This window comes from Indicator indicator, chromosome 23, assembly GCF_027791375.1.
Source record: "Indicator indicator isolate 239-I01 chromosome 23, UM_Iind_1.1, whole genome shotgun sequence".
Classification (NCBI taxonomy): Eukaryota; Metazoa; Chordata; class Aves; order Piciformes; family Indicatoridae; genus Indicator; species Indicator indicator.
In genome coordinates this window covers 17,000,245-17,014,712 of record NC_072032.1, presented here as the reverse complement: position 1 = coordinate 17,014,712, position 14,468 = coordinate 17,000,245, and the positions used below count along the sequence as shown (strand labels likewise).

At 39.0% G+C, this 14,468-nt stretch overlaps 1 protein-coding gene across 1 annotated transcript in view; it reads right to left on the bottom strand.

The window, feature by feature from the left end:
• Positions 1 to 1,863: 1,863 nt before the first annotated feature.
• Positions 1,864 to 14,468, bottom strand: part of LCORL (ligand dependent nuclear receptor corepressor like) — a 51,522-nt gene continuing 38,917 nt past the window's right edge. The window contains exon 7 of the mRNA XM_054391594.1: positions 1,864 to 2,047. Within this exon, the coding sequence (XP_054247569.1) occupies positions 1,864 to 2,047 (184 nt within the window). The remainder of the gene's footprint in view (positions 2,048 to 14,468) is intronic.

Here is a 14,468-nt window from a genome sequence, read left to right as displayed (position 1 = left end):
CAACTTTTGTTCTAGTGTGAATTTGTGTATGTGCAGCCACTTGAGAGAGACAGTATCTGTCCTTGAATGCTGTTTGAACATAGTTCAAAAGGCTGAAGCATGTATTCCAGTTTTTCTCAGCCAATTCTCAGTCTTTTACCTGGGAGAAGAGGCCAGCACCAGCCTCACTACACCCCCCTTTTCATGTAGTTGACTAAACAACCCCAGCTCCCTCAGCTGCTCCTTGTATGACACACCACCTCACCAGCCTTCCTGCTCTTCTCTGGACATGCTCCAGGACCTCGATGTCTTTTCCATACTGTGGCACACAAGACTGACTGCAGCACTCAAGCTGTTGCTCACCAGGGCTGAGTGAAGGCACAATCACTTCGCCACTCCTGCTGGACACCGTTTTTGTTATGGGCCTGGATGTTGTTGTGTGATGGGAAGACAAAAACCAACAGGCCCCAGTTCAAACTGACAAAAGCATAAGGAGAAAAAAGTAGTGGAACAGGTTGAGACCAGGTGGAACAGCTTCCCTGGAGCCTTTTTGGCTTTCTTGCCCCATAGTAGCCAATTGCACTAAATAGCTAAGATATGTAAAGATCCTCTAGACAGGGTGGCATGATGAGAGATGTTCTGCACTGACACTTCAGTGACTTGGTTTCCTTGAGGGATCTTGTGAGACCAGAATTCACAACAACTTTTTAATTTCAGTTCCTGGATTGCACCTGCAAATCAACAAACTTCTGTAGAGAGGAATCACACCTTCACTTTGTTAGGCAAGATGACAACTTTCAGTGAATCCTAAAAGCTTTCATTTTATACAATACAAGGTCTTCCACGGAAATATCCTTCTGGAAGGACTTCTTGGCAAGAAAACAACAGGTAAGTTATTAATAAGCGGAATTATGAAACCTTCTCTCCAGCTATTGAATGTATGACTCCAGAAAAGAGAAACAGATCATACGGGTTTATTCTAACACTTTAGTTATACCTCTATTAATAATAAACTTTTGCTGAATGAAGTACATGAACCTTGCTAAAGCTGATCAAAGCATGAAATGTCCACAACGTCCTCGGCTACAACCATTTACTACTTCTCTGAGTAGAGTTTTAAAATGTGATGTTTACATTGAATTTCCAAAGTACACGGCAAACGCAAGAGGGAGAGCATTTACATCCATTTTAATTGGTGGCAGGCATAGTCATAAAACAGAAGGAGAAGAAAGACCATTTAGCAGAAACCTCCAAAAGTGCAGATACAGGGTTGCTGAATGACAATCTTTCAAGAGCTTCTCCTGCAGCCTTGGCCTTTCTTTTAGACATTTATGGTCATTAAACACTGTCACACAGAAGTTCTCAAGAGAAATGAAGATGAACTCATACTGCAGAAACAAACTGGTTGTTTGATACATTTCAATCCATTTGTAAAGGAGATCTCAGACAACTTTGACCTCTTCTTTTTTCACTGCTTTGTTTCGAGGTAGTTGGTCTCCACCTGTTAGAGTCATTTGAATCATTATTACCATAAATCTTTACATGGTGACCTATGCCACAAACTACATAATATATTAACTTTTCGTGCACAAAAATAAAATTGGGGAAATAATAATTAAAGAACATAGAAAAATCACAATACTATTAAAGGGGAACATCTGATTCTGATAGAAATTTTGTACTGCAAGAATTTCATGATGGTCAGATATGAAACTTTTATATTGAAAAAAGAAAAAGTACATCAAAATGAATAATACTAGGAGTAATATAAAGCCAAATCACACGAGATAATTTCAAGATCAATGTAATAAATGCTTTTAGTATTCAGCAGAAAAAAAATATCAAGAACAATGTACAAAATAATAGTGCAAGAACAGCTGCAATCTATTTGTTCTCATCAGTTTTGAGATTTTGGTTAAAAACTTTAGAACTGGCGAGAGATGCGGCTGAAAAACTCAGATTCCACTCAGTGGGCTGATTAAGGCACATCTTTATGGACTTCAAATGTTCATTTTCTGTGTTCTTGTCTATTGAATTCTGCGGCTCCGAGACTTTCACTTGTAGCGTGCTGTGAGGAGAGAAGCAGGGGTGGGAGAGGGAAAGAAATGAGAAGAAGTTTAGTACACTTTTGGCTCTTGCCCTGCCAGCAAGCAAACGGACACGAGGCGAGATGAGGTGGTGGCAGACTGCACACACTGTTGGTTGGGGTTGTTGCTTTACTGCTCTATGTTCCAGAAATGCCAAGACAGAACTTGACTGTGCTGCACTCACTCTCTGTGGTGTGAAAATGGACCAGGCCTGTCTGTGTTGAGGTGCTGCTAAGTCCTGGAGACTGTCCTGGTCCTGGAGACTGTCCCGGGCCAGGCTCCTGCCAGAGCGGCACAGGAAGGGTTGAGGGCTGCAGGCTCACTGCTGTCAAACCAGAGAGCAGGAACTGGGCAAGATTTTGGAGTGGGTTTTTTTGCTGACGTTATTTACTGCAGCCATGAAAGGATGAATATATACAGCTTTTAGTTTGTCTCAAATGTAGGAAAACAAGTAATACAAGGGAAGGAAACTCAGCCCTTGGTGGGGACCACTCAGCATACCAGAACACTTAGGCTATCAAAAGTGTTTAAGCAGCAGCATCTCTTAATGGCTCTTGCTGCTTTTCAGGACCATCACAGGCCCTAGGGGCAAAGTACCATGGATTGGCTCTGCTGCAGTATTTGTTTGCATGGATGAACAATCTAGCTGAGGTCATTCAAGAATTGTAAGGCTACACCCTAAACCATGCTAGATTGTGTTACTAAAATACTATTCACTCACTTTGGTTAAACTTACATCTGGCAAGAGGGTAAGAGAGTTGTGTACCAGCTAAAGTGACTAAGTCGTTGTTTTTCACTGGTCATCTGAAAGTTTTCTTTCTCTGACATTTTGATGCAAGCTGTCTAGAAATGCTGTGTGCCAGACATTTCTAATTTACTAACCCTAGCTTCTAACCCCCCCCATAACTGAGGTGTTGCTCCCAAGCATAGGATTCCCCTACATCCTCTTTTGTCCTGTTTTGCCTTGTACCCTTTTCCTTCGTTCTTTCCCGGTTTGCGTGTGCCCTTGCTGCTCTGATCTCTTCTTTTCCCTAGGAAACACAGAGTGCAAGCAGAGACATAGAAGACTTCAGTCAGCAAGGTTGCTCTCCTGATTTTACAGCCTCGTCAGACTTGAACCTTTGTCCTTGCTGTGCAGAAAGACAAAGCCTTTTCTTATGACCATGGGATTAAGTGTATATGTGTGTTTTACATGGACAGGAGGTGGGAGGGCTGACTCCTAAAGCCTTGCAGCTTTCCTTGTTCCTGCTGGTTATGTGCTTTACAGCTATGGCTAGGTAACAAAACACTTAGCTGAACCGTTGGTTTGTGTTGAGGTTTGTTGTTGGGTTTGGTTTTCTTTTTGTTTTGGCTTGAGGTTTGGGGGTTCTGTTGTTTGTTTTTCAGTGGTGATTGTTGCTGACAGGAACATAAATGCCTAGGAATCAAGAAATTGCAAACTACTTCATAGTTTGCACATGCAAAGAGTTGTAAAGAACAGCATTTATGCTGTTTTTTTAAGCAGTAGATATGTTAACTTTTCTTAGTGCTGGGCAGGTGCCAGCCAGAAAAAGCTGAAGGTTCAGCTTCTGTGATGGTTTGAAACTGTCTTTTTAATTTTTCTTTGCAAAGTTCAAGCAGAGAAAGTGAAGGAATGTAACTAAGTCACTATTGGGTGTAAGAAAGCAAAATAATGATTGTTCCAAACACTTCCATTGGATAGATAGAAATGTTTAAGAACCACTACTCAAAACAAAGTAGGGGCAGCTGGGGTCTGAGCTCTCAGCTTCCTTGCTGGGCTGTCAGGCTGCTGCTTCTTCTCTTCTGGCTGAAGATAACACACTGACCTTGGCAAGCTAAGTTAACAGCCTCTCTGCTTCTTAACTTCTCTGCTTTCTGCCAGGGGGGTCTGGGGGGGAGGCCCCTTGGGAAGTCCCCTCAGGGGAAGCAAAGGGAGCTTGGTTGTACTTTTCTGTTGATTGTATATATTTGTAAATGTTGTGAATTGTGTATATTTGTACATATCCATTGCATTTCATCATAGATTGTAGATTTGCTTGTAAATACAGCCTTCATTTGCTTTCCAGACTGAGCTAGCCTGGTTATTGTCGGTGGGGGGGATTTCAGCTCTCACACTAATACAGCTTCTCAAATGGTTTGGCACATCCTGTGTATAAACCAGAAACTGTACTGACTGGGAATGGCCCAGACAGCACTGCTAGCAGTGACAGAGTGCATACCAGAGTTTGATGCAACTGTGGACCATAATTCCTTCTCATTTGCTTGGCCAGCAAAGGGCCCTGCAGGGCTGTACTGTTGCTGAACAGCACTTGCTGAGTAGTTTTCTCTGAAGGACTGTCCTCCTCCTCTTGTTTTTGTACAGGTTTCTGTACAAGGTGCACAAGGCAGGATTGAGTTTGCAAAACTTGAATGGAAGTATATGTTGGTAATTGTCAGGCAGTAATTTACCTCTTACTGAAGAACTCAACGAAACTCAAGAGTTTGGCATTGTAAGAGAGTACATAAAAAAGGAATAGAAAAATATTCATGGAGTGTGGGGATTTCCCCCCGCCTCCCTCCCCCTCAGTTGCCTAGTCTGGGTAACATCATCAAAAGCTCAGGTATTTGAAGAAATTTTACCTTGATAAAACTGATGTGCAAAATAGTCTGGCTAGAGATCTACATTAATATATTCATTAACCAAGAAGAACCTAGTCTTGCATCTCACTTTTTTTTTTAACCTGTAGTGATTTACTTTCTAGCTGTCAGTGTTACCAAACTGGTGTGTTTAAACAGAGAACATAATTCATGCATAAAATTCAATAGAAACCGTTGGATTTCTCCAGCCAGAGCCATGAATAGATTCTACTTAAATCTGAGTCTACTCTGCTTACAAAAGGTGCAAAAGAAAGAGATGTTTCATGCAGCAAGCCTCACACCCAGAAGAACTGCAGCCTGATGCTGCCAGGAGCTGTGAAGTGGTTTTGCAGAGCTTGGAATGAGGCTGTAGACCATCTCTACTCTTTGTCCTCCTGGAGTTCTCCACTGCCAATGCTTGCATCAGTAAGAGGGTGGAGGTGCCTTTAACTTCTTAGACAATAGGCTTTTATGGATCTGATCTTAGAGTCTCTAACACAAGGTTAGAATTTCCAGTTCTGAAGCTATCTGTTTACTGTTCCAGCAATTACAACCTTTCAGTTTTATTAACTTGGGAATTCTATTCACTCAGCTAATCAGCCTTTTTGGGCATGTGATTTGTGGGAGTCTGCTTTGGGTGCTTTTGTAACATGAAAGAAATTCCAGCCATGGCATATTCAATTGTTTTGCCTTGGCTAGTGAACCTGAAGACAGGCCAACAGTGCTAAAAGCCCAGGGGAAAGGAAGAAATTTGTCTTTCTTTTTAGAAAATTCTCATTATGATAACCTGGTGATATATCTTGAAAATTCTGATCTTATTCTTGCTCTTTAATGACACTACCCTTTACTTACCCAAATCATTATCATAACAGAAACACTGATTTTTAAGAGGAGGATGTGAGAGCAATCCTGCATAAGTTGATGGGCTGCCAACCACAAAAAGAAAATAATGTTCTGCGATATTCTTAATTTCTGTGCAGTTTGGAACTGCATTCTTCAGGAAAAAACAGGAATTTGATACCTATTGTACAAAAATAAAGTCAAAATCTCTTGGTAAACTCAAGTCCATACACCTGCTGAGTTAATCTGTGTCTATGACACATTTCAAGGCCATGCAGAAAAAGCAGGAGCAGGGGTAAATGTTTCTTATCTGCCACATGCCTCCTCTGCTTTTCCTATCCAAGAGATTGCCATCAACTTCTCTGTGCCTGTATGCTGTAAAATAACTATGAGAGTATCACCGGAGGGTTATGTTTCTTGGTATCTTTTGCAACATTTATTTCAGATAAATCATCCCCTTCTCAACTAGCTGAGAGCTAGCTCAAACTGCTTTTTGTCCTCCTGGCTGACAAAAATTCTGCCAACTGCACTTGCTAAACATGGTGTGCAATCTGATAGCTTGGAAAGTGTAAGAGCATTTGTGATACATAGCACTGGCTTGAGGCTTTTGCAGAGTGGTTTCAAAACCAGAGTACAAATAGTAAAACTTTAGCAGCAGAAAAAAAAAATTCTCTGAACAAACTGCTCAAACATTTCCCAGAAAAGGAAACAGGGGAATGTATGAAGGCTAAAATCTACAACAACTCTAGTATCCTCAGCATGCTTTCAAACAGAGATTGATTTGATAATGCATGATGCATTGAAATGAAAGTAAGCAAGCATGCAGAGAGATTATAGAGACATTTATGGTCTCTATAATCCAAACTCCTGTTTCCACAATGCCAAAATGCAGCAACAAAGACATCTACAAAGAAACTTTTTAGTGTCTCATTTCCATTTATCAAATGGATTTTTGTAATTAGAAATAGTATTTTTCAGCAGAGTGGATGGAATCTCATTTGGCAATCAGAAAGAGAAAGACATGCCCTGGAAATAGATGACATATTTGATTAGATCAAAGCAAGCTGGGATATAAGCAATATTCGAAGAGTCTTAAAAATGAGAGGTAAGAGCTAAGTATAACACAGCTGGAGTACTAAGACAAAATAGTACACAAGATGGGAGATAAACCAAATGGAGACAAAAAGAGGGTGAGGAGTCAGACCAACCACAGTCCTAGACTGAAATTATGGAGGAAAACTTTCTTTTGCTGTTAAAATTAACTCAGAAATGTTTCCTTGGTTTGAGGGAAATTAAAAAAAAAAAGGTGAAAAGAAGAAAGGAATGAAATACATACAAACTATATGAGAAAGAACTAAGTAGGGATTTGGAGAACACTTGTGGCATGTTAGTAAAATAGGATTACTACTGATAACTATTTCCTGCAGCTGTACATTGAAATACCTACACACTGTTGAAGCTTTATGTTTAGCTTGCACAGAGACAAAACGATGTAGCAGCGACTGATTGTTGCACCCTTTACATCACTAACTCATCTTCAAAGAACACAGCAGAATATTAAACTCAAGCAGCATATTGTATGTATTTTCAGGTTCAAGTCTGGCAAGTGGATTAGATGGCAACGGTTGTGCACAGAAATAACACAGCACCAGTCAGCTACAGGAAGTGTTCTCACTCTCTTAAACCGAACAGATCATAGACAACAGAAAAGGTTTAAACTGCAATTTCACTGCTGAAAACAGGAACTAGATAAAACAACAACAAAACAAACAAAGAGAAAGAAATTAATGTGATGTGATGAATGCAGCTATGTAAATCTCACCATTTGAGCTGGATTAATCTCACATCTTTAATTCATAATAGTTGGGGGGGGTTTGGCATTACAGATGCAATTATGTTATGGAGGGAGATCATCTTAGAGACAGACAGTCCCTGGGTGCTTTCTAACCCACCAGACTTCTGAATTAAGGAAGGTCAAACAATAATTTATAAATAAGTCATTTCCTTTTCTAAGATTTCTACTACTTAATTTAAAAGCAGCTGTGAGCAGTAAAGTGGTAGATATGAAACATTGGTTTCTGGAGGCTTCATATCCCAAACCACAGTTTGATTGTGAGCCCTCTCTATCAAGTGACTCAAGTGGCTCAAACCACTGCATTCATGACAGAGAAAGCTGAAGGAACTTGATAAAACCGATTGGTTTTGTCACTGGCTCATTGGTGTGAGACTGATCTGCCACAGTATCAGGAAAACAGCTCAAGGTGTGTAGCCTTAGCACTACTGGATTGCACTGCCCTAAGACAAGCAAAATACTGGCATATTGATGCCATAGCAACAGAGAGGAGCAAAAGAAGTTTACAACTTTTTCCCTCCCAATTTAAAAAAAAAATTATGGTAGCTGAATTTAAGAAAAATTTCATCTTTGGTGATAGACGTTAATTTACTTGCACAACAAAGAGGATATTTTGCCTTATAAAGATACCAAGATTTCACAGTTAAGATTCCTAACTCCTGTAGCCAGTTTATGAAATGATTACAAAGACAGCCAACGTTCATTTTAAACACTTCACTAACTTGATTTGACTGATGGCATTTAAAACTAGCATTCAAATTGAACAAGAAATTAAAATTGAAAATGTATATTCTCTGCCTACAAATACAATAAATTTTCTTCTAAAATTCCAGGCTACTTGAAGAAAAGCCAAATCATAAGGCAAAAAATGAAAAAGTTGATTTCATAGGAAGAAAATACCCTAGCTTCTAGTGACTTGAACTGATTTTTAGAAGCTTCTCTGCATGAGTCCCCACCCTGACAGGAAGGGTAAGTAAAGAGGTAGGTGATGTCATCACAGCACACAGCAATGCTGGCTGCTGAAGTAGGTCCACAGTCTCCTTTGCATGTGTGATAAATCCACACCCTCTGAAGCAGAATTGTAAAACGCTCAGAATGTTGCAAGTTCCTAAAAAGGAGCCTTTTACAGTGTTCCATTTTATTGCAGGATAATAGTTTTTTCCCTTATTTTCGCTTAGTTCTCTTGAAGCCTTTTTGGATCTTGAAGCCAAGTCCAAAGCATGTGAATGTGGTCTTAGTGTTGGAAGGGAACACACTGAACCACTCTCATGGAAAGTAAAGATGAATGCTTTCCTGAAAACGTGGGCTTGTAGTTTTCTTCACCTTCACAGAGGTTAAGAATGTTTCAGTGTTGCTAAGAAAATTTAAATGGTCAGAACAGTTTTATAGTAAAAGGCAACAGTTCAACGGTCAAGTAGTAACAAACAGCACAGGGACCAACGTATCTACCATCCACCTTATCTTGAATAAACCAGGCAGTATGAAAAAGTGATGATCTCTATTCTGGTGCCACAATGAGTACAGGGCTAGTTCTGGTTGCTGCATACTGCTTTGAGCTGTAAGAACTCAATTGCTTTCTTCTCACTTGCATGGTCTAATAAAAATCAACTACATTTAAAAATTTGGTAAGATGTTCTGCCTACCTGCCACAAAGCTTCACAACAAAACTGCATCACACCACCTCTCATGGGTATTTGGTAACACACCAAGATCAGTAAAACTTGAGGAAAAACTTTAAATATTGACCATAAATGTGCAGAGAACATTTCAAGCATGACAACAGAACAATGATACAATTTATGACACCACATCAACAAAAATACAGTCCAAAGAACATATAAATGAATAATGATGCTTTCATGTGCATTAAACTTCCAGATGCAGGAATTGTGTTTGAAAACACGTGCATGCACAGATAGAAATCGTATTCCTTCTTTTCAACCAGCAGCTATACCCTAGACTAAAACATTTATATGATTTCCTTGGCTAGTGTAGACAGTACATAATGTTGAATCAACATGCCAAAACACAACAGCCTTTTCTATGTCAGACAATTCCCTGGTACTGTTAACAGTACCCCTAAAAGATTTGGGGTTACAAGTATGGAGAAAATTCCAGCATTGTAATTCTTTTGTCTTTTAGCATTTCCTTTATCAATGAACTTTCTGTTAGACCTTTTCTAAAGACAATGACTGATATGAGAAACTATGAGTAAAAGGGAAAATAACAAAAACTGTAAATTAAATAATGTAAAATATCAAAACAGTTATCAGATTTCCTAAAGGTCCAAAACTATAGGAGGAAAGTTATCAGGTAAATAAAAAAGTGTCCCAATTAAAACTAACATGAGACTGTAGCACAGTAATAGGGCTTACACTGCCAAAAAAAAGTTTCAAAAGAAATACAATTTGAATGCAAGATTTTTCTCAACTACAGTTAAAATTATGAAAAGTATGAGAGAGCTCTTTCTTCACTTGTAAAATAGAAACAGACAGATGTTTCCTCTTCCTTTTCTACTTCTGGCTTTTTCGCAGCAATCTTGTGTCAAGATTTGAAATTCTTAAAAGAAGGTTTTTTACATTTACTTTGGCCTCAAACCAGTGAATAAAAATACAAAATAATAAGCTAAAAGTAAAAAAACGTTGCACTTCGGAAGAGCAAGGTTATACTGAATGAGCTTAATACGAAGAATTTATATATCACATAAAGCAGGAAAGAAACAAAGTGCACGAGAGCCACAATATTGTTTATACTAGAACTGAAACTAACTTTTCAATTGATTATCAGGGATAGTTTTCTACAATACAGAATACCAAGGGGAACTTAAGAACTTGTTCTGATAGAATTCTTTCATTCTTTGGGTAGTAATCTGATTAGCTAACAATATTGTTTCTACAACTGAATCCTTCTGCAGTAATTGAATTCCTATTGTAGCAATAATTTTTCAATTGGTATTTCACACCTTAACCATTTTCTTGGAATGAATTGAGACATCCTTTTAAGGAAATGTCTTCACCCAACAGAGGGAATAATTTCACAAGTGTACCCTCTTTGGAGGCAATATAATGGCCTTTCTGAGATCACAGTTTGATTACAACGCATTATAAATACTTTTAAATGGATTTAATTTCACACCAGCCTAGAAAGATTCCAAGCCAATGTCCTTAGCACAGTAACTATCTATTGTACTTGCATTTGGAATTGTTCTGTAAGGATTCAATGCACAAACCCTTTAGTCAGCAGGTTTGATTTGGCACTGAGTGGATACTAAAACGGATCTCTGAACGAATGCTTCTCAGAAGTACACAGTGCTACTTTGTTACTGTATAATCATAAACCCATTACAGATTTATAGTAGAGATCATTCAATGACAATGTCTTTAAACAACTATATGTTAATACATGGAATTTCCACTTCATTTTATATTTACCCTTCCTCACAATATGAGAAACTGCAGTGGAACACAATTCTGTTTCAATAATCAGTTGTGGCTGACTTCAGATGCCTGAACTATGTTACTTAGCACTTTCTCTTTTATCTTGGTGTGTTATAACTGTAATATAATGTAACACACCTACTGTAGCTGAAAGATTCCTGTAAAATGTTTTAAAATTGCACTTCTTACATTATTCTGATGCTACACAATGTTTATTTTCATGACTGCTCTGAGATAAAAATGAGTACCATGCAATAAAATAATAATAATTAAAAAATATCCAAAGTCCGTAGTTGTTTGACTTCTCCAATTCTCTAAGTTTGCAATTTTAGGATGAAGGAGGGAACAGAAACTTACCTACTTGGTACTTTGGGTAATAGGTTGCCATTTGTCCACTACTGCATGATTGTCTTTTATGTCTTTTTCTTATATTTGTATCAGTGGTCTCCCATTGTGGGCTTTTCCTTTTGTTTATTCTGATAAGAACTTCAGAACTACTAGCAGGATTATCATCATGGTTTACAGCACTAAATGTTCTGCTGTGAAACTGGTCATCCAGCTTTTCAGTCACTTTAGAAGAATTAGATCCTTTTGATGTTTCCATTTCAGGTTCTTGTTCCTGTAATGCATTTTGTTTAGTAGCATGGGACCTTAAAAGAGGATGCCTTTTATCTTCCATACAGGCCTGACTGCTTTTACTTTCAACAGCTTCAGGAGCATAAAGGACATTATTTATCTTAAATGAATTGTGCTGCTCGACAGGGTTGATTTTTCTCAGAAATATCCTACAATCTTTAAAAGTTTTGGCTTTCCAAGTATTTTGAAACAGTTTATCTTGGCTTTGTTCTTTTCTAACATTTTGCTGGCAACAAATCCTTCCATTTGTCTCTGCATGTGACTTAAGTATATTTGCTAAACCAGGATGTGGGTTAAAGTCAGAGGATCCCAACACGTGTTGAACAAATGCATCTCTCGCTTCATTTTCAGTGGGCAAGAGGCTATTCTGAGATTCTACTGAAGTCTGAGCGGACTGGATTTCTACTGTATCTTTTTCCTGGAGCATGGCCATTTCATCACTGGTTTCCCCACCTGTACTTTTAAACAGCTGGTTCTGGCAAAAGAACTGCAAATTTTTCTTTTTTGATTTCCAGCCTCTGGGAGCCTGATTATAAAGCTTTCTCGGCTGTCCCCACCTATCACGTTGTAACTTCTTAAATTCATTTCTTTTTAACCTGGCTAACGAGAAATTACTTTTCATGCTTAAAACTGGAGACCTCACCATATTATGTAGTATTTGTAATTTCCCTGTTGGTTTTGAAGGAGAGGATAGTGCAAACTTTTTAAAGTGCTTTCTGAAAGGGCAAGTACTGAGATCAGATGATTGTTTAGCTTCCACCTTTATCTCTCTGGTACTAACCACTTCTAAAGGATTGCGAGCATTTGCCTTTCTCACTAGAGAGAGAGACTGTGTTTCTGTCGTTTGCATAAACCAGGTGCAGAGTTCATTCATGTCACACTTTTTCTGAAAAAGCATTTTTATAGGTGATGTTTCAAGTCCTACAATGCAGGAGTCTAAAGGGTTTGACATTTCAGCATTACAGTCTCGTTCAGTGGGATCCCTCTTTTCACATACACGCTTATCAAACTCATTTCCCCCCACTCGCAACCAGGTATTGGTTATCTGTTCGAATCTATGGTTCAGTTCTTCCAACAAAGTGTCACTGGATGTGGAAGCAGCCCACCATCTGAGCGAGGGATTTGATGAAAAAATGGGATCTAATGATACTTCGCTAATGGGCCCCAGTTCACCATCCTTAAGATCCATTTTTGCATGTCCTGAACTTCTCATTTCTGAGGTATCTTTGGATGCTGTGCTCTGATTCGATTGCCTAAGTTTTTCCTTGTGACCTTTAGCTTTTTTCAAATGGAGTTTGTAAGATTTATGCAGTAAGGCACTTCTACAAGTAAATGCACTAGAAGAAGCTAATGAATGTAAAAAATGCAGCGAGGGCTTTCTGTCTCTAGCAGAATGTCTCAATGCAACGTCACGTTTCCTTGACATTGTAGCAATAACACTGTTTGAGCCATCCTCTCTGGAAGTTTTCTGGATGCTCCTTACTTGACCCATACTACTGCACAGTAGATTTTTTCTCTCCTGTAGTATGTTTTTTTCTAACATGTTCTGCTGTTGTAAGGGAGGCAAACAGTTGCTAATACTCACTTTTCTCTCCTGAGGTGAAACTCTATTAACAGTCACAGATATGCCAGAGATCTTTACTTTTGCTGGCCTACCAGGTTTTCGGATGGTGGTCAATGGTTTCTTCATTGGCCGTAAAACATTGCTGCAAGGATGTGGCGATACCAGGTTAGTCTTGATGGGTCTGACATAGTCATAGCCACAGACCTCGCTGTCAGTGGAAGAATTCTGTAAGGCTTTTACTATTTGAGTCAAAGCACTCTCAGTTTCTGCATTGTGTGCTTTGCTGTGGCCACTGGCAAAATTAGAATCCACATGTGGTGTGGGTAGAATGCCAATGACACTCAGGTTACCTTCAGAAACGTGCCTCTTGGTTCTTCGTGACCTCCCGAACACAACTGTCACAGTAATGTTTTTGTTGCCCTTAACTTCTCCCATTACTGCTGAGTCACATTTGGTACTTGTACCACCACTGCTAAGTTCAGGTCTAGGTTCCATGCTTTCAGTCATATCTACTTTTGGTTTTGGAGGCCGTCCAATAGGTCTCTTAACCTGCTTCACAACTTGAGGACCTATTTTCTTTGGTCTACCAGGTTTTCTTTTTAAAACTAATTCACTGCTACTGCTCGATTTCTCCAGAGCTTCGTCATTTTGTTTTGAGTCACTTAAGTTAATTTGATCAGCTGGACAGGAACTTGTAATCACTTCCTCACAAACAGATTTTGGCTCCACCTTGGTTTCATTTTCACTGTAATCACAATTCTTGACACAGATTGCATGAGAAAGGTCTCCTGTGGCCTGTTTGTCTAACAAAGTGTTTGAGTGCTCCTGAAATGAACAAGTGTTTGTGCTTCCTTTAGAAGATACAGCTGCAGATGTCAGAGTATATTTGACTCCTTCGCTACTATTAACCTTGGAGACAAACATAAGCTTAATAGGACTAGAGTAGTTCAAGGGAGATGACATCTCCCCAGCTGCAGAAGTTACATGCAAGTCCCCTTTGTTGGAAGTTGAACTGGATGAATCAAAGATCAGAGATTTCAAAAGACTGTCATTAATTTCTTGATCTATAGTCATTTCACGTTTGCTTGTTGTCACACACAGAGTTTTGATCTCACTGCTGCTTGACATGTGTAACTGTGGAAGGAAGCTTTGTCCTGTGCATCCCATTTCACTCAGAGTGAAAGGAAAGCCTCTTCTAGCAGCTGGGTTCAGAACCTGTTCATAATCTTTTAATTTTTGGCTTATTCTGTAGCTATCCAGCAGCGAAGTACTGGTCTTTCTGGCTAAGTTAATTGTATCTTCTACACGCTCTACAACAACGTGCAGATTTGCATTGTTCACAATTTTGCTTATGTTTATGTCACTGCATCGTTCAGCATGAGCATCTTTATTGATCTGCATCTTTCCCAAACTTTCTAAAGACTTTTTTACATTGGATGACTTTCTAAACAAAATAT